The sequence below is a fragment of the Lissotriton vulgaris genome, chromosome 6, assembly GCF_964263255.1.
Source record: "Lissotriton vulgaris chromosome 6, aLisVul1.2, whole genome shotgun sequence".
In the NCBI taxonomy this organism is placed as follows: domain Eukaryota; kingdom Metazoa; phylum Chordata; class Amphibia; order Caudata; family Salamandridae; genus Lissotriton; species Lissotriton vulgaris.
The window spans coordinates 1,863,848,344-1,863,875,336 of NC_141694.1; the positions used below are offsets into that span (position 1 = coordinate 1,863,848,344).

The following is a 26,993-nucleotide window of genomic DNA, read 5'->3' on the forward strand; positions in this document are numbered from 1 at the left end:
AATCTTCCGCTCGCTCCCCATCGGAGCCCTTTCTCCACTCCCTTCACTGGCTCATGATCAAAAAGCATGCCCTCTTTGAACTTCTCTGCCTGGCGTATAAGACCCTGCTCGGGAACGGTCTACTCTACCTTAGGCAGAAATTGCGGCACGGCAACGTAGATCGAGTGATCTATTGCTTCTATGCCCCAAACGTATTGGAACAACTAGGTTTGTCAGCTGCTCCTTTTCATTCCTGCCCGCCCCCCCCCCCCCCCCCCCCCCCCCCCCCCCCCCCCCCCCCCCCCCCCCCCCCCCCCCATCACTGGAATTTGCATCCTTTATCCATCTGAGCATGCTCGGACATTCAAGAAACTCTTGAAAACATTGTTATTCACCTAGGGCCCGATGTAGGTAAATCTGATTTACCGACTCTAGAATACCGAATTTTACCGATTCGGTATTCTAGATTTGGTAAATCAGATGTAGGTAAAAAAATCGGTAATTTCTACCGAATCTGTATGATTCGGTAATTACCAAATCGGTATTTACCGATTCGGTAATTGCCATTGATTCCTATGGGCCTTGAGGCCCATAGGAATCAATGTCAATTACCGAATCGGTAAATACCGATTCATTAAAATTACCGATTTTGCAAGGGGGACAGGGTGTCACTTTGACACCCTGTTGCACCCCTGATTCAGGCTTGTGTGCCATGTGACACACAGACATGCCCTTTAGGGCATGTCTGTGTGCCACATGGCACAGCTGTACATGCACAGATGTGCATGTACACAAGTATTCGTTATTTACCACCAAATAGTTTTTGGTGGTAAATAACGAGTCGGTAAGGGCCTGTGGCACTGTTTAAAGTGCCACCTACATCTGTATTTACCGATTCGGTAAATTTACCGATTCGGTATTTTACAGAATCGGTAAATTTACTGAATAGGTAAATATACCGATTCTGTAATTATAAGGCCCCCTACATGTCAAACAGCAAATACCGGTCAGTTACGGCCGAAATCGGCCGTTATCGACCGGTATTTGCCGTCCTACATTTGGCCCTTAGTAAGCTCCCACTTACAGGGTGCTCCCACCCTGCAAAGGGGCCTAGAGATCCCTTCGGGATGATTTGTATGGAATAAATAAATAAATACATTGTAATGATTTAGAAATATCCCAACCGTTTGGAAATTAATATAAACTCTTGACACTTCAGAAAATCTCCTCTCCTGCAGATCAATGAAATTTCGGATTATTTCAATTCCCTCAATTAAAAATGTAACACTAATTTTGATTTCAATCCATGGAAAAAAATATATTTTCTTAGATGAGATTGCCAGAACCCTTTGTTTAATTTAAAAAGGTAAAGCTCCTGGGCCAGAGAAATATCCCAACCATTTGGAAATTATTAAAAACTCTTGACACTTCAGAAAATCTCCTCTCCTGCAGATCAATGATATTTCGGATTATTTCAATTCCCTCAATAAAAAATGTAACTGTGATTTTGATTTCAATCCATGGAAAAAAATATATTTTCTTAGATGAGATTGCCAGAACCCTTTGTTTAATTTAAAAAGGTAAAGCTACTGGACAAGATGGTTTTACCATAGAATTTTATAAATGTTTCCAACTTTTATTAGCTAAACCTTTTTTATCTCTTTTCTTATTTCTCATATTATACCATGTACCAAGCTACTTTTCAAGATGCCCTCATTTATTTAATTTCTAAAGATGATTGTGATCCCCAATTCTGCAAAACATTATCGACCCCAAAATTATCTGGGACTTCTTTTAGCAAAACAAATCGGTTATGAACAGACTATACAAAGAGTGCCTCTGGATGCATCACTCATTTTGTCTGTTAACCTGTCATGTTTCCACTTGACGCCACATACTGTATGGGGCAATGAGTCAGCCCCCGATGAGGATATGTGGAGACGTGGAGAAGTGTGGCTCAAGTGGTTGGAGCGGCAGACCCTGATGCAGAGGTCTGGCCCGGACCAGGGTTCAATTCCCCGCCTCGGCGGGTCTTGGGCTCAAATTTCCCCAGACCTGACAATTCTCGCCTCGGTGCCTATTCCATTCATGGAGTCCCACACTGTAACTCTGGGCAACAACTTGCTTAATCTCCACAAGGGCCCCTCACGGCGGGATGCCTGGCTTTCACCTTGGGGATGCCCAGAAATGGGTTATCGCGCAGGGGAATACCAGGACGGGTTCCCTAGGCAAGCGCCGGGAAACCCACTGCGGGTAGCTGTGCGCTATATAAGCTCAAATACATTTACATTTACATATGCTTTTGGAGGCTTGCATAAAGATATTTCTATATTGCAAAGCATTAGAGGTAGATTCAGTGCTTTAAATGGGAAAAAAGAAGTGCAGGTACTCATTAAAATGATCTAGAGGTGTGGAAAGTGGGCGAGGCTATGGGCGGGGCTAAGGCCAAGATATGATGATACATAATGACTTTTATACCATTTGCAGCACATATCAAAACGCAGCAGAAATGCATTTCTGTTAACAAAACAGGTTAAATCATTACACCAAATGAAAGGCAATAAGGATAATATGTTAAAAAATTCCCTTGTTTTGTAATATTTGCACCTTCTTAATGTCATACCGTTCTTTGTTGTTATTTGGGACAATGCTATATATCCTCAAGTGTGCACACACACAAAGAAATAAGCAGAGGTACAGAAAAGCGGCTGAGCTAAGGACTACAGAAGCGTCTTGGCTGTCAGAGACAGATTCTTCTAGGACAGCCTGGTGCTCACCAGGAATATGTAAAGAAATTCCACATTCAAAAATCCTGCATACCATGACTCCGCATTAATTACAACGCAGAGCCATTAGTCCACAGTACAATCACTCCTCAAAATTTAACCCTGCATATAACTTTACAACGCATGCCTTTACAACGTAAAGGCATGTGTGGTGAAGTTATATGTGGGGTAAACTTGGAAAGTGTACTTACACTATATATAAATATGTGTATATATATATATATATATATTACCTACTGGCTATCGCCAGTAGGTATATATAGTTAGGATTAATTCCCTATGGGATTTCTGAAAATTCTATGTCTAATAACTTTGGCGTTTGTGGACGGAATCGGCTGAATTTTCAGGAAAATGGCACATTTTGTTTCTGAGCAGCCCCTGAAAATTTGGTGGGGTTTCGTCAAGGGGGGGCTGAGAAAAAAGGGGGGTCCCAAAACGCGTTTTTTACATTGAGTTTTCCATAGGGCGGTTGGACTCACTTTTAGCTCGAACGGCTGAATGGATTTGCACGAAACTTGGCAAAATTGTAGGGACTGTTAGCCCGATGTGCCTTTGCTAGGTCTCAATATATGTGCTTCAGTGGATTTTGAGAAATTAACGTTTAAATCAAGATATATATCTGTAACAGCGCTCCGGGCAGCGATCCGGTCCGCTTACTTTTCGCGTTTCGGAACTTTGCGCGCAGAAAGCTGATTGGCTCTCCGGTGTCTGTCAACATTCTAAACAGTCCGGAGCGGCCGCCATCTTGTCTCTCGGTAGGATCGAGAGAGAAAAAGAGGTGAAAAACGAAAGGGGAATTTAATGAAAGGGGGCAAGGTATCCCCCTCTTGACCCCCTAGGAATGTTGTTGGGGTTATTAAAGGGTCCCGTGGGGAAAAGAAAAAAAAATGATTTTTCACGGTAGAAGCGCTTCACGGGCCGCGAACTGGGCCGCAAACTGGTAGCGAAACGGGAATTCGCCATTTTGTGCTTCGTTAATTAAATTACTAGGTATAAGGGGGTGCGGGAGACGTATCCTAATCCCCTATGTTTCCTGAGGGTGGCTGAGGAGGCTGATATATGTTGATACATCTCTTCCAGCGGCTGTGCGTGAGCTTTTTTTTTTTTTGCTGCGTGACAGTCCGGAGCGGCCGCCATCTTGTCTCTCGGTAGGATCGAAAGAGAAGAAGAGGTGAAAAACGAAAGGGGAATTTAATGAAAGGGGGCAAGGTATCCCCCTCTTGACCCCCTAGGAATGTTGTTGGGGTTATTAAAGGGTCCCGTGGGGAAAAGAAAAAAAAATGATTTTTCACGGTAGAAGCGCTTCACGGGCCGCGAACTGGGCCGCAAACTGGTAGCGAAACGGGAATTCGCCATTTTGTGCTTCGTTTTAATTGTTTAGAGACAAAAATTATCGCCGCACATCGGCCACAATGCATGAATATCGTTGAAAAGTCAGCGATATTCATGCATTATCCAGCAAATGCTCTTAGCCGTGTTATCCACCTTCCATTGGATAACATGGTTAAAAACTGCTCTGTGCGTGAGCTTTTTTTTTTTTTTGCTGCGTGACGTTTGTTAACGTTCGATTCGATGGAAATCAGGAAGTGTTGACCACCATTTTGTCACTGCGAGTAAATATTTTGTTATAAATGAATCCTTATTGATAAACATTGTCTGCGCCATCTTGCCTTTTTGTCCAATGCCACAATTTTGTCGTGCACGGCAGCCATTTTAGATGCCTTGACCAGGCCCACTCTCTGCACGCCGCCGATCCTCAGCATGGCTCCCCACCCTCGCAAGCATCTCCCCCACGCACTGGTCATCCCCGCTCTCTCTCTCATGCATGGGCCATATACTTCCCCCCATCTGCGCTGCTCTTCTCTGAGAATCACACCCTGTGCCCTCCCGACACCTCCCTTTCACCCTATTCACTACCGCACCCTCTGACACTCCTCTTCCTCTGTGTCCGATTGTCCAGGCCGGACCTAGGCTATCACCTACCCCTGCGGATGTAGTTTATGGCCCCAGCTGTAGAGAATTCAGACATGCCAACCCTCCCGATTCAGGCGTGTGACTACTGATTTCAGTGCTAGTCTCCCGCCTCCCGATTTCTGCAAGCAAAAACCCGGGGGCATATTACGAACAACTAGCGATAATTTTTGTCTCTAACTTGTTTAGAGACAAAAATTATCGCCGCACATCGGCGATTTTTATCGCAGATAAACCTTGCTATTATCGCAGAAAAGTCAGCGATATTCATGTATTATCGAGCAAATGCTCTTAGCCATGTTATCCACCTCCCATTGGATAACATGGCTAAGAACTGCTCAGGGCAGGTGTTAGATTTTGGAGATATTCGCGCTTAGCGCGAATATCTCCAAAAGTTGGTAATAGAAGATAGCGATGTTAGGGACTGTTTCCAGTCGCTAACATCTTGGCACGCCACTTTGCATGTCATTAGTGATAAGTATCACTGACATGCAAAGCGGGGCCCAAGATGGTCGCTATCTCCTTTTAGCTGTCACTAACTGGTGTTAGCGACAGCTTGGTAATAGGGAGATAATTTTATCTCCTCTTTCATGGCTTTTAAAGCCAAAAAAGCGGAGATAAACCCCCTTGATAATATGCCCCACGATTCCTTGGGGGTTTCAGCTGACAGGGCTTGGTATTGTGTTACATGGTAATTTTTCCAGGAAACGTCAGAGGGTCGATGCAGGGGTTCTAGAAGAGGTGATAAACCATTTAAGCCTCATGAACAAGCGCATGGTCTTTTAAAGATTTGTGAAGTACTCGGGGCGGCGGTGTGTGTGTGTCCTCTTTCAGGAGCGGGCGGGGGGGGGGGGCACTGCCAGCAACTTGCCAGGTCAGGTAGTGTTCAACACGTGCATCACCCTTTCTCTGCCTGCTATTGCGCTCCATGCTTCGGAAAGGTAAGAAAAAGAACGTGCATTTGAGTTTGAAATGTCCGATCCTGCAGCAGCACACTTCCAAAGCCCACACATGACAATAACCCGATTCAAGGCCCCATTCACCCGTTTTTAAAAAAATAGATAACACTCCAACAAAGTAAGATTATAAAACTTTATTAACTATTAACTATAACGAACGGAACAAAAACTAAAAACATTTAAACATTTTTCAACACAAAAAGCAACAATGGTTAGAAGCTGTCTTTTGTGCGAATAGTCCCAAGGCAGCACAACGTGCAGAGTTCTGGACGGCACCCACGTGATGTCGCCTGGGTGCCGCACTGGTTTTGGGATCCTACAATGCAGCACAGAAAAACAGCGTGGGGCGTCCTGGGTGGTGCGGGGGGAGGCCTCGTCAGTAGCGGTCTGTTGTGCGAATAGTCCCAAGGCAGCAGAACGCGTTGAGATGTTGATGGGACTGTGTCCAGTGTCACATGGCTGACACAACATGTACGACAGGCACCCAGGTGATGTCCAGTAAACTGCCGCACTGGTTTTGGTATCCTACAATGCTGCTCCGAAAATTGGCGTGCGGCGGCCCGGGGGTGGGGGAGGCGGCGTGAACGGGCCTCCCCAGGTGGCGGCCATCTAGCTGAGTTGCGCCCGCTCTTGCGGCTACAGCGTCTCGCTCACCATGTTGTTGAGTTGCTTCCACTCTTGCAGTGCAGCGATAGGCGGCTGCCACATGGCTCTTAAAATGGCGGACGGCTCCTCGTTTTGGGCCTGGTCCACTGAAATGGCCCTGGGACACCTTGGAACTCGGACGCTTGCCTGCTAGGGCTTGGGCCATGATTGCTCGCGGAATGACCACGACGGAGCCACGAGATGGTGGTGCTCTCATGCTGACGCCAGCTTCAGTCTGAATGATCCAGAAACAAGGTGGGGCTTTCATCGTTTGGGAAAAAAAAATGTTCTAAACCAATGAAAAGTGTTATTTTTAGGTCATATGACCAAGCCTTCCATCTTTAGGAAACCAAAAGTAAAATGAACCAATGAAAAGTTTTATAAACAAGTCACATGACCTGTTATGCGGCATAGGGCTACAAAAAGCGTAGAAAATCCGTTGGCACGTGAGGCGGCGTCAGTAGCGGACCGATGTGCGAATAGGACGAAGGCAGCACAACGGGCCGAGATCCGGATGGTACCGAGGTGGTGTCCAGCAAATTGCCGCACTGGTGTGGCCATCCTACAATGCTGCGCCGAAAGACGGCGTGTCCAGCTGAGTTGCGGTCACTGTTGCGGTACAGTGACTCGAACGCGCCGAGATCCGGATGGCACCGAGGTGGTGTCCAGCAAATTGCCGCACTGGTGTGGCCATCCTACAATGCTGCGCCGAAAGACGGCGTGTCCAGCTGAATTGCGGTCACTGTTGCGGTACAGTGACTCGAACGCGCCGAGATCCGGATGGCACCGAGGTGGTGTCCAGCAAATTGCCGCACTGGTGTGGCCATCCTACAATGCTGCGCCGAAAGATGGCGTGTCCAGCTGAGTTGCGGTCACTGTTGCGGTACAGTGAGTCGAACGCGCTGAGATCTGGATGGCCCCGATGTTGTGTCCAGCAAGTTGCCGCACTGGTGTGGCCATCCTACAATGCTGCGCCGAAAGTCGGCGTGGGGTGCCCCGTTGGCTTATGAGGTGATGTCAGTAGTGGACCGATGTGTGAATAGGTCGGAACCAGCCCAAGGCGCCAAGATCCGAATGGCAAGTCCTGAATGTTGAGTGCCTCAGTTGAGAGTTCTGAGCAGTGCTTGTAAGACTATCTGAAGTTTATTATAAGAATCAGAGTAAGTTGAAGACTGTCTGAAGCTTATTTGCACCTTTTGCAGCTTCACTATTGCCCAAGGTGGTGTCCAGCGGAACTTTTTTCCTTTTCCTTTCTGCTTCTTTTCCTACAATCTGTTTCATCTGAAGACACGACCAGGTCCCTGAATGTGTGTAGGGGGACGCTATTGAGTGAATGAAAATGGCGGCTTGACACAAAGCTGACTCAAGCGTTACTGTTGATGCTATACAGACAAAAATTGGTTTTCAGTTTGTACATTCTTCAGGGTTTTTTTTTCCATCCAAGTCTGATTGAGAGTTTGTAGAAAAATGACTTCAGATTTTCCACATACTACTCTTCAACATTCTTCCTAAATGTAACAATGTGAAACTCACTAGGAGAACGGCTGTTTCTGTTTCCTTTCAAAATGCTGCCAACAATATTTTCTGAATGGAAGACACCATCTTGTAGCATAAAGGGCCGAAAGGGGTTCTGGTCTGGCCGATGGTTGGTGGAGACATTTTGACTATATCTTGGACCTGCCCGGCCTCGCCCAAAATGGCGCCGGTATAAATGGGACTCGTAACTCCTTGCCCGCAAATGTATATCTAGAAAATGTTATTGTAAGTGGCCCTGTCCTATTTTAATTACAAAATGTATGTCCACCGATTCCGCAACTGTTAGACACCTTAGTTCTTGCAACCTAATGGCCCGCTCGTTACGTTCCTCTACAGTGTAAATGTCTCCTCATCATATACGATTTCAGTTTGCTCCGTGGCCGGCCCACGTGGTTATAGGCCCGTATTTGTATACTGACATTTTCACAATAAAGGTTTTTAAAACAAAACACGGTAGTAGTATTTACATTGGTAAAGTTTTTACTTTTAGTCACTGTTTTCGAATCAGTAAAAGGCAAGTGAAATAAAGCAGTCCAATTACATGACGGATAAAAGGTATAATATGTAGGAACGCAGTAAAGATAAATGGTCAAGGGCAGTTGTGTTTTTCATGTCTGCAACATAAAGTGATCGATAAGAATCTGATAATCAGGCGTATCGGCGACTAAGACAGCAGGCCGAATCTCTTTTACTCAACGGCTCCGTCATGGAAGGAAGAAACGCCCTTTTTCTCGAAAAAGGAATATATTTTACTTGCAAGACAGTTGTAAATTTTCCGGGAAAGTACATTAGCCTGGAATATTATAACATATGTTTGAAAAAAAAATATTGTTCGAAAACAATAAAAAGCGTAATTTTTAGGTCATATGACCAAGCTTTTCATCATTAAATTAACAAAAGTAAAATGAACCAATGAAAAGTTTTATTAACAAGTCACATGACCTGTTATGCTTACGTTACGCGCTGCGCGCCGCGCCTCGGATCACTTCCGGGTGCGCTAACGCGGCGTGTCATATAACGCATTACGCGACAACGTAGGTCAAGAATATAGTCAAAATGTCTCCACCAACCAGCGTTCAGAACACAACCCCTTTCAGCAGTCCAAAAAGTTCTGTTAAATGACAACAGAGGGGACAGGCAACAAGAACCATCAGTCAAAGAGGGGAGGGCAAGTTCTTCTCTTCCGGGTCATGTTGGGGCGCTACCGGAACTGATCGAATTGGTAGTCTACAGTGTTTCTGGATGTTTCAGACTAAAGCTGGCGTCAGCATGAGACCACTACCATCTCGTAGCTCCGTCGTGGCCATTCCACGAGCAATCATGGCAGCCGCTCCCCACCAGAAGCCTGCGGGAGTCGGAGGCCCCCAAGACTTTTGTAGAATCTTCACGGCTGAGGGGACGCTTTTCGAGAATGGGAGCCAAGCCCTATCAGGGAAGCGTCCGAGTTCCAAGGTGTCCCAGGGCCATTTTAGTGGACCAGGCCCAAAACCGAAGAGCCGGCCGCCATTTTGAGAGTCCTGTGGCAGCCGCCTATCGCTGCACCGCAAGAGCGGGAGCAACTCAACTACATGATGAGCGAGACGCTGTAGTCGCAAGAGCGGGCGGTAAACAGCTGAATGGCGGAAGAGGCACAGTGTAGCAAAAGCGGGCGGAATGGCAACTAAAACGGTAAAGGGGCGCCCCACTACAGCTTGTCTTCAGGTCAAACGGATTGTGGGACAAGGTCCAGAATTGAAGAGTCATCAAAAGGCAAAAAGTTCCGCCGGACCCCGGGAGCCGGCCGCCTATGTCGGGGGCGATCTCAGGCTACACCAGTGCTATAAGACTTGGGGAGGGTGTCGGAGCCAAGCGTCTTCTCCGAGTCCATGGCCATCACACCGCCCCTCAGGGGCCTCCATCAAGCTGTTTAGGAAGCTAACATATCACATTGTTTTCTAATGCAGTCAGGTCCACAAACGACACTCACTTACTTTGAGAATAGTGAAGCTGCAGTAGGTGGAAATAAGCTTCAGACAGTGTTACAAGCACTGCTCAGAACTCTTAACTATGGCACCCAACATCCAGAACTTATGCTATTTGAGAATGGCAGTGACATCGAAGCATCTCAGGGACCAAAACCATTAACGTACTTTCACGTATGAAAATCTTACTTGGGGAGGGGGCAGGAGCGAAGCGCCCCCTCCCAGTCAGCGCCACCACACCGTATGTTGAAAATTTGAAGCCATCGTTCTACAAAGTCAACCAAACTTGGATTGAAAAATCTAGAAAAATGTACAAACTGAAAACCAGTTTTGGTCTGCATAGCATCAGTAGCAACGCTTGAGTCAGCTTTGTGTCAAGCCGCCATTTTGATTCAACAAAGCACAGGCATTGAAAAAGGCTCAAATTCAGAACTCTAAACTATGGCACCCAACATCCAGGAGCTTGCCATCCGGATCTTGGAGCCTTGTGCTGCTTCTGATCTATTCACACATCGGTCCACTACTGATATCATCTTATAAACCAACGTTATGTAAATAGTTTTTTAATAAAATGTTTTACCCTGTTTCTTTGCTGGTGTGTTGTCTATATTTTTAATATTTGCATAGGGTTTGTCGTTATTTTGTGCGGGATGGGTGATGGAGCCGAGCTGTCTTGCAGCCCTCATGGTGTGGAGCTCAGTTCATCTCACTATTTTCGTATTTCTCATGAAGGGTTGTTCCTAATATTTCTATTTTAGCGAGGTCAAAAAGAGATCCAATTAGTGGCCTACTGATTTTGCTCGATTACTTTTATTTTTTTTACACGATTTTTCACTATCTGCAAAGACTAAACAGAGTATTGCGACTTTGTGCTTGTTTGTAAATAGAGAATGATCCAAAGAGAACCAATTCTAAAACAGTAAATGCTTGGACAACAATCAATCAAATGGAGAGACAAGCAGGCACGACGGATTACAACGGGGGCAAAGGCTTGCGTTAACTACCGTTCACTATCTGCAAAGAGAGAGTACTACTAAGACAAAAGAGGGGAGGGGGGGGGTGCAGCGTTCAAAGCACATCAGCGTGCATAAATACGAAAATGTTTTTATCTATCACGTACTTGACATTTTAAAGCTTTTCATATTTGCTATTAAAAAACCAATGAAATTCACAGAAAAAACCATAGGTTATAGTGGATATATAGTTAGGAATTTGCATTTACAAAACCTTGAAAATTCAATGAAAAAACCATTGGTTTTAGGCCATATATAGTTAGGGATTTGCATTTACAAAACCTTATTTTACTCGCATAAAACCATTGAAATTCCATATATAGTTATAAGCGCTAACTATATATCGCGCACCCGCAATCCACTGCTGATGATGTCACATATTACATCATTCATGACATGGTTAGTGACATCACTGATGACATCACTGATGACATCTCAAATGACATCACTGATGACATCACTGAAAACATCTCATTTGACATGACTGATAACATCACTGATGATATCATTCATGTGATAATACGATGAACCTCTTCAGACTCTAATATAACCTTAGATACAATCAGTGTAAACAGACACTCACAGACTGTCACTCATCCATGGAGTTACTCACACACCTAGTCAGTCATGCAAAGAATCAATCACACCTCCATTTCCTCAACTATACAGTTATACAAAATTTACTTATTCAAACATATACTAACACATATTTACTCTATTATACAATCCCTGATACAAGTTCACAATGATCCATACAGCCACTCACACATTCACTGGCTCTTATGCACAGTTATTTATATATGTCAACTCTCACATGTACTGTGTTTTACATATGTACTTACTTTGACATGTAGCACTGAGATATCCATTCACTCTCCAATGCACTCATGCACACAGTCAACCGCCCATACAGCTGTTTCCACATGCACTTTTGAAACCATACATCTAGTGAATCAACTGCTCACACATCTATGCACAGAGTCATACACCTCCCAGCCACCTACACACACACTCAGTATCCCATACAAATACTTGGGCAACCAATCAATAACCCATATAGTTACTCATATAGCTACTTATCAACACATGCAACAGTTTACAGAACAACAGACATAATGATGCACAAATTAAGACAGTTTAGTCACTAACCCATGCACTCAGTGAGACACATTTAATCACTCACTCATACAGTCAGTCATGCACCTACTAAATCCTTCATCCAGACACTTATATATCCACTCATTCTTCAATATGTAAGAGATATTTTAACTTTACAGAAACATACAGTCACTGCATGTTGTCATCAGTGATGTCATCAGTGATGTCATTTGAGATGTCATCAGTGATGTCATCAGTGATGTCACTAACCATGTCATGAATGATGTAATATGTGACATCATCAGCAGTGGATTGCGGGTGCGCGATATATAGTTAGCGCTTATAACTATATATGGAATTTCAATGGTTTTATGCGAGTAAAATAAGGTTTTGTAAATGCAAATCCCTAACTATATATGGCCTAAAACCAATGGTTTTTTCATTGAATATATATATATAAATATATATATATATATATATATATGTACATATATATATAGTGTATACACATATATATCTAAATACATACAAATAAATATAAAAATATATAAATATACCAAATAATGCATATGTATATAAATAAATATATATTTTACATTTAGATTTTTTTAAATAATTTAAAAAAAAAAAAATATATATATATATATACAATTAAAAAAAATACACTTAACACCCTAAAAACTAATACCCCCTGCTCCCTTAAAATACCCCAGCACCCAAAATCCAAACCCACCCTTACTCCTTAAAATACCCCAACACCCTTAAACACTAACCCATCTTAACCCTATAAATATACCCTGTACCCCAAAACACAAACCTACCCCTGAACCCTAAAAATACCCCTGTACCCCAAAACCCAAAAATACCCACGAACCCTAAAAATACCCCTGTACCCCAAAACCCAAAACTACCCCTCAACCCTAAAAATACCCCTGTACCCCAAAACCCAAACCTACCCCTGAACCCTAAAAATACCCCTGTACCCCAAAACCCAAACCTAGCCCTGAACCCTAAAAATACCCCTGTACCCCAAACCCCAAACCTACCCCTGAACCCTAAAAATACCCCTATACCCCAAAACCCAAACCTACCCCTGAACCCTAAAAATACCCCTGTACCCCAAAACCCAAACCTACCCCTGAACCCTAAAAATACCCCTATACCCCAAAACCCAAACCTACCCCTGAACCCTAAAATACCCCTGTACCCCAAAACCCAAACCTACCCCTGAACCCTAAAAATACCCCAAAACCCAAACCTACCCCTGAACCCTAAAAATACCCCTGTACCCCAAAACCCAAACCTAGCCCTGAACCCTAAAATACCCCTGTACCCCAAAACCCAAACCTAGCCCTGAACCCTTAAAATACCCCAGCACCCCAAATCCAAACCCACCCTTACTCCTTAAAATACCCCAACACCCTTAAACACTAACCCATCTTAACCCTATAAATATACCCTGTACCCCAAAACACAAACCTACCCCTGAAACCTAAAAATACCCCTGTACCCCAAAACCCAAACCTACCCCTGAACCCTAAAAATAACCCTATACCCCAAAACCCAAACCTAGTACTGAACCCTAAAAATACCCCTGCACCCCAAAACCCAAACCTAGCCCTGAACCCTAAAAATACCCTGCACCCCAAAACCCAAACCTAGCCCTGAACCCTAAAAATACCCTGCACCCCAAAACCCAAACATACCCCTGAAACCTAAAAATACCCCTGTACCCCAAAACCCAAACCTAGCCCTGAACACTAAAATTACCCCTGTACCCCAAAACCCAAACATACCCCTGAAGCCTAAAAATACCCCTATACCCCAATACCCAAACCTATCCCTTAACCCTTAAATACCCCTGTACACCAACCCACCCTTAAAATACCTCTGAACCCCTAAAACATATACTCCAACACGCCCAAACTAAAACCATATACTTACCTTACACTTAAATATAAAAAACATATGCTTTTACCAATCATGCTTTTACAACGAATTTCGTTGTAAAAGCATGCGTTCAAGTTCAAGTTCAAGTTCCAAAATTTGTATAGCGCACTACTCACCCAGAGGGTCTCAAGGCGCTTGAGGGAGGGGGGTGCTTTACTTATCGAATATCCAAGTTTTTAGTTGCTTTCTGAAGGCTAGGTGGTTCTGTGTAAGGCGGAGATGGGTGAGGAGAGAATTCCAGGTTTTGGCCGCTAAGTAGGAGAAGGATCTTCCCCCCATGGTGGATCTATGGATGCGCGGAATTGCGGCGAGGGCTTGATTGGACAATCGTAGTTGGCGGGAGGGGGTGTAGAAGGATAGTGGCGTGTTGAGGCATTCGGGTCCTAGGTCGTAGAAGGCTTTGTGTGCGTGGGTGAGGAGATGGAACATTATTCTCTTGTTGACAGGGAGCCAATGGAGGTCTTTCAGGTGGCCGGAGATGTGAGCTTGCCGAGGGATGTCGAATATGAGTCTGGCTGAGGCGTTTTGGATGCGTTGGAGTTTTTTCTGTAGTTTGGCTGTGGTTCCAGCGTAAAGGGTGTTTCCGTAATCCAGTCGGCTGGTGACCAGTGCGTGAGTGACTGTCTTTCTTTGTTCGGTGGAGATCCAATAGAAGATTTTTTTGAGCATGCCTAGAATGGTGAAGCATGATGATGAGACGCGTTGGCTTGTCTGGTCATCGAGAGGGAGGAGTCCAGGATGAAGCCCAGGTTACGTGCGTGATCCGTAGGTATGGGTGCGGTTCCCAGGGCCGGTGGCCACCATGAGTCGTCCCAGGTAGAGGGGGATGACCCTAAGATGAGGACTTCCGTTTGGTCCGAGTTTAGTTTTAAACGGTTGTTTTTCATCCACTCGGCTACTTCTTTCATTCCTTCGTGTAAGTTGGTGTTGGCGGTGTTTGGGTCTTTGGTGAGGGAGAGGATCAGCTGGGTGTCCTCTGCGTAGGAGATGATGTTGAGGTTGTGTTGGCGCGCGATGGATGCAAGGGGACTCATGTATACGTTGAAGAGGGTGGGACTGAGTGATGATCCTTGCGGTACGCCGCAGATGACTTCGGTGGCCTCTGATCTAAAAGGGGGGAGACGGACTCTCTGGGTTCTTCCAGCGAGGAACGAGATGATCCAGTCCAATGCTTTTCCTTGTATTCCGACGTTGCTGAGGCGTTGTATGAGGATGCTATGACAGACTGTGTCGAAGGCTGCGGAGAGGTCAAGTAAGATGAGGGCAACTGTTTCTCCGTTGTCCAGTAGTGTTCGAATGTCGTCTATTGCTGCGATGAGGGCGGTTTCGGTGCTGTGTTTGGCTTGGAAGCCGGACTGTGAAGGGTCGAGGGATTTGTTGGATTCGAGGAAGGCAGCGAGCTGACTGTTGACGGCTTTCTCGATGACTTTGGCAGGGAATGGGAGGAGCGAGATGGGGCGGTAGTTCTTAAGTTCAGTGGGGTCTGCTGTGGGTTTCTTCAGAAGGGCGCTGAGTTCGGCATGTTTCCACTTTTCCGGGAAGGTAGCGGAGTTGAAGGAACAGTTGATAACATCACGGAGATGGGGGGCGATGATGGAGTCTGCTTTGTTGAAAATGTGGTGGGGACATGGGTCGGTTGGCGATCCTGAGTGGATGGAGTTCATCAGGCGGATGGTGTCTTCGGTGGTGATTGGGTACCAGGCGCAAAGGTAGTTAGAGTGCGGTTTTGGTTCGGAGGTGGGTGGAGTGGACTGGTTTTCGGACTGGTTTTCAAAGCTGTTATGTATTTCGGCGATTTTGTTGTGGAAGAATGAGGATAGAGAGTTGCAGAGGTATCATATATAATGGCATGCGTTGTAAAATTTTGCGGAGTAACGGTACCTGCGTTATAATAGTATGAGGAGTAAAGGTATGCGGAGTAAAAAATGCGGAGTGACGGTGTTTTACCGCTCACCAGCACTAGGAGCCAAGGAGCTTACCTTTCATGAGTACTGGTACTCTCCTAGTCAATGGCGAAGGGCCGGTATTAACAGTGATAAAAATAAGAAGTTTCAGTACCAGCCCATTTAAAGCACTGCCTCAGCCCTTTTCCCCAACGGCCTGGCTCTTCCTGTCCCTTTCCGGTTCAGTGTCTTTACATCCACATCTACTCTCCATTCACGATTAACCTCTCCTTTCTACCCAGCCTCTAACCTAATCTCCCTGGTTCAGCCCTCTTACTGCCACCTCTCACTTACTTTTGTCACACTCTGATTCCACCCTAGGATCACCATCGTCAGACTCTGATTCCACCCTAGGATCACCATCGTCACACTCTGATTCCACCCAAGGATCACCATCATCACACTTCAATTCCACCCAAAGCTCACCATCATCACACTCTGATTCCACCCAAGGATCACCATCGTCACACTCTGATTCCACCCAAAGCTCACCATCATCACACCCTGATTCCACTCAAAGCTCACCATCATCACACTCTGATTCCACCCTAGGATCACCATCGTCACACTCTGATTCCACCCTAGGATCACCATCGTCAAACTCTGATTCCACCCAAAGCTCACCATCAGCACACTCTGATTCCACCCAAGGATCACCATCATCACACCCTGATTGCACTCAAAGCTCACCATTGTCACACTCTGATTCCACCCAAAGCTCACCATCATCTCACTCTGATTCCACACAAAGCTCACCATCATCACACTCTTATTCCACCCTAGGATCACCATTGTCACACTCTGATTCCACCCAAGGATCACCATTGTCACAGTCTGATTCCACCCATGGATCACCATCGTCACACTCTGATTCCACTCAAAGCTCACCATCATCACACTCTGATTCCACCCAAGGATCACCATCATCACACTCTGATTCCACCCAAGGATCACCATCGTCACACTCTGATTCCACCCAAGGATCACCATCATCACACCCTGATTGCACTCAAAGCTCACCGTCATCACACTCTTATTCCACCCTAGGATCACCATTGTTACACTCTGATTCCACCCAAGGATCACCATTGTCACACTCTGATTCCACCCAAGGATCACCATCATCACACTCTGATTCCACCCAAGGATCACCATCGTCACACCCTGATTGCACTCAAAGCTCACCATCGTCACACTCTGATTCCACCCAAGGATCACCATCATCACACTCTGATTCCACCCTAGGATCACCATCGTCACACTCTGATTCCACCCTAGGATCACCATCGTCAAACTATGATTCCACCCAAGGATCACCATTGTTACACTCTGATTCCACCCAAGGATCACCATTGTCACACTCTGATTCCACCCAAGGATCACCATCGTCACACTCTGATTCCACCCAAGGATCACCATCGTCACACCCTGATTGCACTCAAAGCTCACCATCGTCACACTCTGATTCCACCCAAGGATCACCATCATCACACTCTGATTCCACCCAAGGATCACCATCATCACACCCTGATTGCACTCAAAGCTCACCATCGTCACACTCTGATTCCACCCAAGGATCACCATCGTCACACTCTGATTCCACCCAAGGATCACCATCGTCACACCCTGATTGCACTCAAAGCTCACCATCGTCACACTCTGATTCCACCCAAGGATCACCATCGTCACACTCTGATTCCACCCAAGGATCACCATCGTCACACCCTGATTGCACTCAAAGCTCACCATCGTCACACTCTGATTCCACCCAAGGATCACCATCGTCACACTCTGATTCCACCCAAGGATCACCATCGTCACACCCTGATTGCACTCAAAGCTCACCATCGTCACACTCTGATTCCACCCAAGGATCACCATCGTCACACTCTGATTCCACCCAAGGATCACCATCGTCACACCCTGATTGCACTCAAAGCTCACCATCGTCACACTCTGATTCCACCCAAGGATCACCATCATCACACTCTGATTCCACCCAAGGATCACCATCATCACACCCTGATTGCACTCAAAGCTCACCATCGTCACACTCTGATTCCACCCAAGGATCACCATCGTCACACTCTGATTCCACCCAAGGATCACCATCGTCACACCCTGATTGCACTCAAAGCTCACCATCGTCACACTCTGATTCCACCCAAGGATCACCATCGTCACACTCTGATTCCACCCAAGGATCACCATCGTCACACCCTGATTGCACACAAAGCTCACCATCGTCACACTCTGATTCCACCCAAGGATCACCATCATCACACTCTGATTCCACCCAAGGATCACCATCATCACACCCTGATTGCACTCAAAGCTCACCATCGTCACACTCTGATTCCACCCAAGGATCACCATCGTCTCACTCTGATTCCACCCAAAGCTCACCATAAGACTTCTACGTACTGTACATTTTTCATGGTGCACATGACATCCGGAGTCAGCTCCTGTCTCTCTGCTGACCAAAAATATTGTTAGAAATGTTTGCAGAACTGCATTCGAAAAGGGATGTCCCTACCTCTGCCCTGGAATATTTCAGTTCCACTCGATCACGCAGGTCAGTCACCTAGGAAAAGATGGCTTTACCCATGTATTCCCATAATCGTCTGACTGTAGTCCTCCAGTGTGGCGCTGCCTATATTTTAATGGCTATAAACATCCTTCTGAGACCCTTCAACCAGACACCACCGTCACACCTGCCTCAAAACAGCCGCACCTCTCGGTTGTCTTAGCAAAGATGCCAAAAACGGGATTAGTATGGCTCCTAAATTTTTATTACTTGAGTAAGTTGGATTTTATCTCGAGAATTTCTCCAACTATGCATGCACGTATGCGGTAGTTGAGCAGCCCAGACCTAGCCCAAAAAACAAATATCTCAGCCGCCTGTGTTTTTCACCTTCCTGATTTGAAATAGCTGCTGTCTGCTTGAACCAGTGCAACCTGCAGGCAGCTGAGACTGAGGGCAATGTGAAACACTTGAGACGTCCCTTAGGAGTGTCTTATAATAATGATTATTATTTGCCCTGGAGAGAGAATAAAGAATCATCACGAGGCACTTCTTGCAGAGATACCTTACTGTAACGACTCCCGCCGGTCTGAGCCGCCGGCCGGGTCAGTGCCTATTTGGTAAATGAGTGTTAATGAATGCTTATTGCGGCAGCCAGCCCAGCAACGAGCAGGGACTACTGCAGAGCTCGCGTGCCCCCGCCCCACCCAGCAACAAAACCGGCCCCCACCCCTGGCTGCCTCCCGGGGATTGCCGGTGCCCGGCCTCGCCAGTCCGGCCCTGCCTGTTCCACGGCTCAGGCTCCCCACCCCCAGCTGTCGGTTTACACTACTCTTATAAAGCTATTCCTACACAAGTAAACGCACTACTGGATAAATGGTTGAATGTTGGAGACATACCTGTCACGGCCTTCCTACATGCTTTTTTACAGAATGTTGGGCAGCACTTCGCATCTTTATCACATATGGAGTCGTCTTTGCATTCATCAATTTTCATTTGTGGGGTACACACAATACCAACGCGACCAGGAGGTGGTAGAGGACAGGAACCAGCATGAACTGAAAGGAAAGAAAAGAGGCAAAGACTGAAATCTAGATTTTCACAAGCTCGGTGTTTATCGAAACAAAGCATGGCGCCCCTAAACAGCACGCACAGCGCAGCAGCGTCTTCCTCTTGTTTCTTGTAGCTTGTTTTCTCTCTGCCTCTCTTCCCTCTACTCCTGCCTCGTTATTGCTTGTCTCTACTGCATTTACCTATCGCCTCTTTGCCTCATCTCCTTCTGTCTCTTCGGCTCTGAACATCTTCTCTTTGCACCTCTTTTTCTGTCTCTCTTCCCACTGCGGCTCTTCTCTCCCTGGCTTTCTTCTGATTGCCTCTTCCCCCACTCTTACATGCTTCTCCCCTCTTTCTGTTTCCTCCCTGCCTCTTTCGGTTCCTCACGTGTTCACTGGTTTTCCTTTTTTCTTCTCGTTGCTACTCTCTCATATCCTTCTTCCTACTTCCCTCTACTCTCTTCCACCACCCTCTCTCATCTCTGTGGATCTCTCTGGTTTGTTTCTTTGGTCTCTGTAATGTTGTGACCGCACAGTTGCGGTCTAGTTGATTAGCGTACGTAGACGTACGCATACGCGGTGGCGCACGGCGCCGCGTAGGTTACATAAATAAAGGTGGGCGTGTCCCCGAGTTAGTCGGGACCACGCGACGAACTGAATAAGGTGTCCGCGTGAGTCCTTAATGGCGCGCCCTCAGCCTGCGCGCCCTCCAGGTTTTAGAACCTGACAATGGCGACGAGGGGTGTTTGACCCCACGCTGTGCCCCCCGCGCAGCCTGCACCAGATCGGCGATCCGGCCCAGGTTCAAAGCGCTGCCCCGCCTGGCCCGGCGAGGCCCTGGCCGTGACCCGTGTGAGGACAGGTGACTGGAACCACCTCAGAGTCGCCCTGCCTCGTGATCTCGTAGTGCCTCCTGGTCACAGCGCATGCTGTTTATGGCTCGCGAGAGCGGCGCACGTTCTCGCTGATCAGCAACAAGTGCCCAGCAGCGACTGCCCTGCCAGTGGCGCCCATCCCCACGTGGAGGAGCCTCGCCTCACGACACAGAGCGCAGCGCCCCTAGTGGAACATCCAGTGCCCGCGCAACGATGACGACCATCCCCCCAATCGAGCCCTTCGTGATCGACGGCGCACCTGCCTCCTTGGCGCCAAGATGGAAGGACTGGACGGAGCGCCTCAACTTCTACTTCGAAGGTGCGGGGACAGCAAGGGACCGCCGCCGAGCACTCCTCCTGCACCTGGGAGGTAAGGACATTCACCGTATCTACAAGACGCTGACAGAAGCCACGCCACACACCTACGTCACGCTCCTGCAAGCGCTTAACGCCTACTTCGAACCCATGGTCAGCAAGGACTACAACCGCTTCCTCTTTCGCCAAGCCCGGCAGGAGGCAGATGAGTCTCTTGATGCCTTCCACGGGAGACTGATGGAGCTCGCTAGCACCTGTGGATTCAGGGAGGAGCAAGAAGAAATACGTGGTCAGATAATCCAGAATATGTATTCTTCCGATCTCAGGGTCAAAATCCTCCAAGAAGATGGGAAACCCCTGGCGGAGATCCTGAAACTAGGCCGCTCCAAGGAACTATCGAAGGCGAGAGCCTCGCACATGGAGGCTGCACTACACAGACCGGCTAAAAGTGAACAACCCAACATCGCAGAACAAGTGCACGCTGTCCGCCCCAAACAAAGGTCATTAGGAGGGAAGAAGCCACCGGACAGGCGGAAGGAGTGTGGGTACTGTGGGGGCACACCTCACAGAGCGAAAGACTGCCCGGCGAACGGCAAGAAATGCAGCGCGTGTGGGCGATGGAACCATTTCGCATCGGTATGCAGGTCCTCGAAACAGAAGACGGAAGCAGCGCACGCCATCAGAGACAGCCCCGATAGCGAAGATATGGATGACGATGTCCATGACTACCCCGTACACTATGTGTTTGCCATCGATCAGCCGGCCAGGAAGAAGAAGCGCCTCCCGAAGTGCCGCATAAGGGTGAACCAACAAGAGGTGAGAGCCACTATAGACACAGGGGCCTCCATCGAGTTAATGGCAGCAGACGTGTATAACCAACTGCGGGACAAGCCAACCCTGAACAAAGCAAAGATCCGAGTGTTCGCCTACGGACAGAAAACCCCGATACCACTCATCGGGTGCTTCCAAACGGACATCTGTCACCTAGACAGGACGGTCCCTTCCACCGTATATGTGACAAAAGAAGGGAGTGGCATGCTACTTAGCGGAAAAGCCGCCGAGGAACTTCAACTCATATTCTACGCCATGGCTGTCCTAGAAGACGAACTCGATACCATCATCGAAGAATTTGACGACATGTTCAGGGGCATCGGGTGCCTGAAAGGGAAAGAAGTTTCGCTGCACATTGACCCGTCTATCCAACCGGTGGCACTCCGGCACCGGAGAATTGCTTTCCACCTCCGGAAGAAGGTTGAAGAAGAGCTCGAGAGCCTAGAGAGACAAGGAATAATTGAGAAGGTGGATGGGCCTACGCCTTGGGTGTCACCGATCGTAGTAGCGAGAAAGCCCAAACAGCCAGGGCAGGTGCGCATATGCGTGGATATGCGCCTACCCAACGCCGCAGTCAAGCGGGAGCGTCACCTGACACCCACTATTGACGACATATTGAGCGAACTCAATGGAGCCAAATGGTTTTCCAAAGTCGACCTCCGCTCAGGCTACCACCAGCTTCCACTCCACCCAGATTCCAGGTACATCACTACCTTTTCAACCCATGTGGGCCTACGCCGATATCGCCGGCTCAACTTCGGCATATCGAGTGCCGCAGAAGTTTTCCAAAACACTATCCGCGAAGTGCTCAGCGGGCTCCCCGGCGTACTCAACGTCAGCGACGACCTGTTGATATACGCCCAGTCTGTGGAAGAACACAACCAGCGGCTGAGGGGAGTTCTGCAAAGACTCAGGGATTCAGGCCTCACCCTGCACCGCGAAAAATGCCAATTCCTCCGCAACACCATCAGTTTCTTCGGATACACCTTCTCAGACAAAGGCGTTGCCCCTGACCCAGAGAAGGTCAAAGATGTACAGATGGCCCCCGCCCCGACAAACATCTCCGAGGTGCGGAGTTTTCTAGGAATGGTCAATTTCTGTGGTCGCTTCATCCCGGACCTCTCCAACATTACCCGACCTCTTCGCGAGCTCACGAAGACATCCACCCCCTGGCAGTGGGGCGTAGAGCAGGAGGACGCATTCCAAAACACGAAAGCAGCCCTATCGGCAGAGAAGACGCTCTCGTACTTCGACCCCTCCAAGCAGACCAATATCGCCGTCGACGCCAGTCCATTCGGTCTGGGTGCCGTCCTCACGCAACGTCAAGGAGAAGATAACTGGGCACCGATTGCATACGCCAGCAGATCGCTGACAGAGACGGAACAAAGATACTCTCAGATAGAACGCGAGGCCATAGCTATCCACTGGGCGTGCAGACATTTCCACATGTACGTGTATGGACACCCGTTCACCGTCTCCACAGACCACAAGCCCCTAATTCCACTATTCAGGGGAACAGTATCAAAACCACCGCCCAGGATTGAGAAGTGGATCCTGCAGCTGCAGGAATATGACTACCTGCTAGAATTCAAACCGGGTGCCACCAACCCAGCGGACTTTCTATCACGCCATCCGAGGGCAGCCACCCCGGGAGAGAGGGAAGATGCTGAAGACACTGAGTCATTTGTGAATGCGGTAGTCGAAAGATCCAGGCCGCTCCCCATGAGCATGGAAATGATCATCGAAGCCACCCAAAATGACGAGATCTTCCAGATTGTCTCGAATGCCATACGCACCAACGAGTGGAAAACGCTCCAAGCGTCACTGGGCCAGAGGACACCGCAAGCAAAAGCAGCCCTAGAAGCGTTCTTGAGGGTCAAGGAGGAGCTGTCAGTAGATAGCCAGGGTTGCGTGCTGAGAGGGCCCAGAATCGTGATGCCGGCCACCCTCACGCAGCAAGCCATTGCCCTCGCTCACCGAGGACACCAAGGAGTGGTGAAAACAAAAAGCAGACTTCGTGCTAAGCTATGGTTTCCAGACATGGACTCGCAGGTAGAACGGGCCGTCAAAGAATGCCAGTGGTGCCAAGCTGCGGGACTCCCAGAAAACCCACCGCCAGTCATCACAGAAGTTGGCCCAGAAAGACCATGGGAACACGTCAGTGCCGATTTCGGCCACCTGCCCGATGGAAGACACATGCTGGTCATCATGGATGACTACACGAAATATCCAGAAGTGGAGATTATCACATCACTCACCGCAAAAGAGGTGATTGCCAAATTCGAGAAAACCATCGCAACCCATGGCATCTTCGTGAGAGTCAAGACCGACAACGGTCCCCCCTTTCAGAGCCAAGAGTTTGCGGAGTATCTAGCGGAGTGGGGGATCCTACACCGGAAAATAACACCCCGATGGCCGCAATCAAATGGAGAAGTGGAAAGATTTATGCGCACGTTGAACAAATCCATCCGGATTGCCCATGCGGAGGGAACATCGGTGGAAAGGGGAATCTACTCCTTCCTCCGAGAATACAGGCTCACCCCCCACCGCACCACTGAGGCAGCCCCAGGTCCGTCCACGATGGGACGCATAATCCGAGACACCCTCCCAAATCACCCCACCTGGAACCCCGCCAGTGCAGAATCATGGAGGACTGTGCACAACAGGAAAAAATCCAACGACTATGCTAGCTTCCGGCGGAAGTCCAAAGAGTCATCCATTGCCGAAAATGACCGAGTGTACGTCCGAGACAGGTACCCAGGAAGCAAGTTCAGGCTCCCGTTTGAGCCGCAACCATGGACTGTCACTGCCCGAAACGGGACCATGGTCACCGCACAAAGAGAAGGAGAAACGGTCACCAGGAATGTATCATTCTTCAAAAGAGCTGCCGAACCCCAGAACGATCCATCCAGCTCAGAGAAGAAGGGAGGATCAACAGCATCACCAACCCGGCCAGAAAGCACTCCCGAAGCCGCCACACAGGAGTGGGGCATGGACTCGGCAGAGGAACCACGAGCCTCCGGCACCTCCAGTGCCACTCTCCCTGAGAACCCCCAGAGCCCCCCGGGCACAAGCACTCCCTCCAGTGAACCACCCCGGCGAGTGCTGTTCCGTGGCCAAGCGGCCGGCTATGGGCTGAGAAGAAACCCGGTGCCCTCCTCCAGAATGGCGGACTATGCAGTGGGCTGAGAGATCCTGAAGAGACTGGTAACAGGCCGGATGGCCATGTTTTGTTTTTTGGTGGGACACTCAGAGCAAGACTTTTGAAAAGGGGGGGGGATATTTGTTCATACCAAAGGTGAAAAGGAATGTAATGTTGTGACCGCACAGTTGCGGTCTAGTTGATTAGCGTACGTAGACGTACGCATACGCGGTGGCGCACGGCGCCGCGTAGGTTACATAAATAAAGGTGGGCGTGTCCCCGAGTTAGTCGGGACCACGCGACGAACTGAATAAGGTGTCCGCGTGAGTCCTTAATGGCGCGCCGTCAGCCTGCGCGCCCTCCAGGTTTTAGAACCTGACAGTCTCCTCTTCTCACTGCCAGCCTTCCTTCATTCATCATTCTTTTTGTTTTCCTCTCTTGTCTCTAATTCCTGTTACTGTTAGCGCTCGCCCCATCTTCTCCTTGACGTTTCTCTCGCTCCTTCTTTTCTAGCTTTCTTCTCCAGTCTTCAAGTCGTTCTGCCTCTTTCTACTCTGTCTTTGCCGCACTGTTGTTCCTGTCTCTCCTCTTTCATTGCATTGTGAGTCCCTTTTAAGGGCGCACTATCAGCAAACCAAAATTATGAATATTTCTGATTGTGACAAATACAGGGCAGAGAGAGGAATGTATAGACAACTTCTACACCTAGCTCAATCAACCAGCCCATACCTGCATGCTGCACGATGAGACCAAGAAATACGAGAATAACAGATATCACAGAAGACATACAGCCAATAGAAGCGTTGCTGTCAGTGCCTGGAGTGGATGGCATCAATAGCGGTGGCGCTGTCAGTGCCTGGAGTGGATGGCATCAATAGCGGTGGCGCTGTCAGTGCCTGGACTGCATGGCATCAATAGCGGTGGCGCTGTCAGTGCCTGGACTGTATGGAATGTAATAGAAGTGGCGCTGTCAGTGCCTGGACTGGATGGCATCAATAGCGGTGGCGCTGTCAGTTCCTGGCCTGGATGACATGTAATAGAAGTGATGCTGTCAGTGCCTGGAATGGATGGCATCAATAGCGGTGGCGCTGTCAGTGCCTGGACTGCATGGCATCAATAGCGGTCGCGCTGTCAGTGCCTGGGCTGAATGACATGTAATAGAAGTGGCGCTGTCAGTGCCTGGACTGCATGGCATCAATAGCGGTCGCGCTGTCAGTGCCTGGAGAAGATGGCATCAATAGCGGTGGCGCTGTCAGTGCCTGGCCTGGATGGCATCAATAGCGGTGGCGCTGTCAGTGCCTGGAGTGGAAGGCATCAATAGCGGTGGCGCTGTCAGTGCCTGGACTGCATGGCATCAATAGCGGTGGCGCTGTCAGTGCCTGGACTGCATGGCATCAATAGCGGTGGCGCTGTCAGTCCCTGGACTGTATGGCATGTAATAGAAGTGGCGCTGTCAGTGCCTGGACTGGATGGCATCAATAGCGGTGGCGCTGTCAGTGCCTGGACTGGATGGCATCAATAGCGGTGGCGCTGTCAGTGCCTGGAGTGGATGGCATCAATAGCGGTGGCGCTGTCAGTGCCTGGACTGTATGGCATGTAATAGAAGTGGCGCTGTCAGTGCCTGGACTGGATGACATGTAATAGAAGTGGCGCTGTCAGTGCCTGGAGTGGATGGCATCAATAGCGGTGGCGCTGTCAGAGCCTGGAGAAGATGGCATCAATAGCGGTGGCGCTGTCAGTGCCTGGACTGCATGGCATCAATAGCGGTGGCGCTGTCAGTGCCTGGAGTGGATGGCATAGATAGCGGTGGCGCTGTCAGTGCCTGGAGTGGATGGCATCAATAGCGGTGGCGCTGTCGGTGCCTGGAGTGGATGGCATCAATAGCGGTCGCGCTGTCAGAGCCTGGAGAAGATGGCATCAATAGCGGTGGCGCTGTCAGTGCCTGGACTGCATGGCATCAATAGCGGTGGCGCTGTCAGTTCCTGGCCTGGATGACATGTAATAGAAGTGGCGCTGTCAGTGCCTGGCCTGGATGGCATTAATAGTAGTGGCGCTGTCAGTGCCTGGACTGGATGACATGTAATAGAAGTGATGCTGTCAGTGCCTGGAGTGGATGGCATCAATAGCGGTCGCGCTGTCAGTGCCTGGAGAAGATGGCATCAATAGCGGTGGCGCTGTCAGTGCCTGGACTGCATGGCATCAATAGCGGTGGCGCTGTCAGTGCCTGGACTGTATGGCATGTAATAGAAGTGGCGCTGTCAGTGCCTGGACTGGATGGCATCAAAAGCGGTGGCGCTGTCAGTGCCTGGAGTGGATGGCATCAATAGCGGTGGCGCTGTCAGTGCCTGGACTGCATGGCATCAATAGCGGTGGCGCTGTCAGTGCCTGGACTGTATGGAATGTAATAGAAGTG

General features: G+C 48.4%; 1 protein-coding gene across 1 annotated transcript in view; it reads right to left on the minus strand.

The window, feature by feature from the left end:
* The window catches only part of LOC147709683 (antileukoproteinase-like), a 71,877-nt gene that overhangs the window by 6,845 nt on the left and 38,039 nt on the right, over positions 1-26,993 (minus strand). The window contains exon 3 of the mRNA XM_086925533.1: positions 19,265-19,423. Coding sequence (XP_086781659.1) covers positions 19,265-19,423 — 159 coding nt within the window. The remainder of the gene's footprint in view (positions 1-19,264; positions 19,424-26,993) is intronic.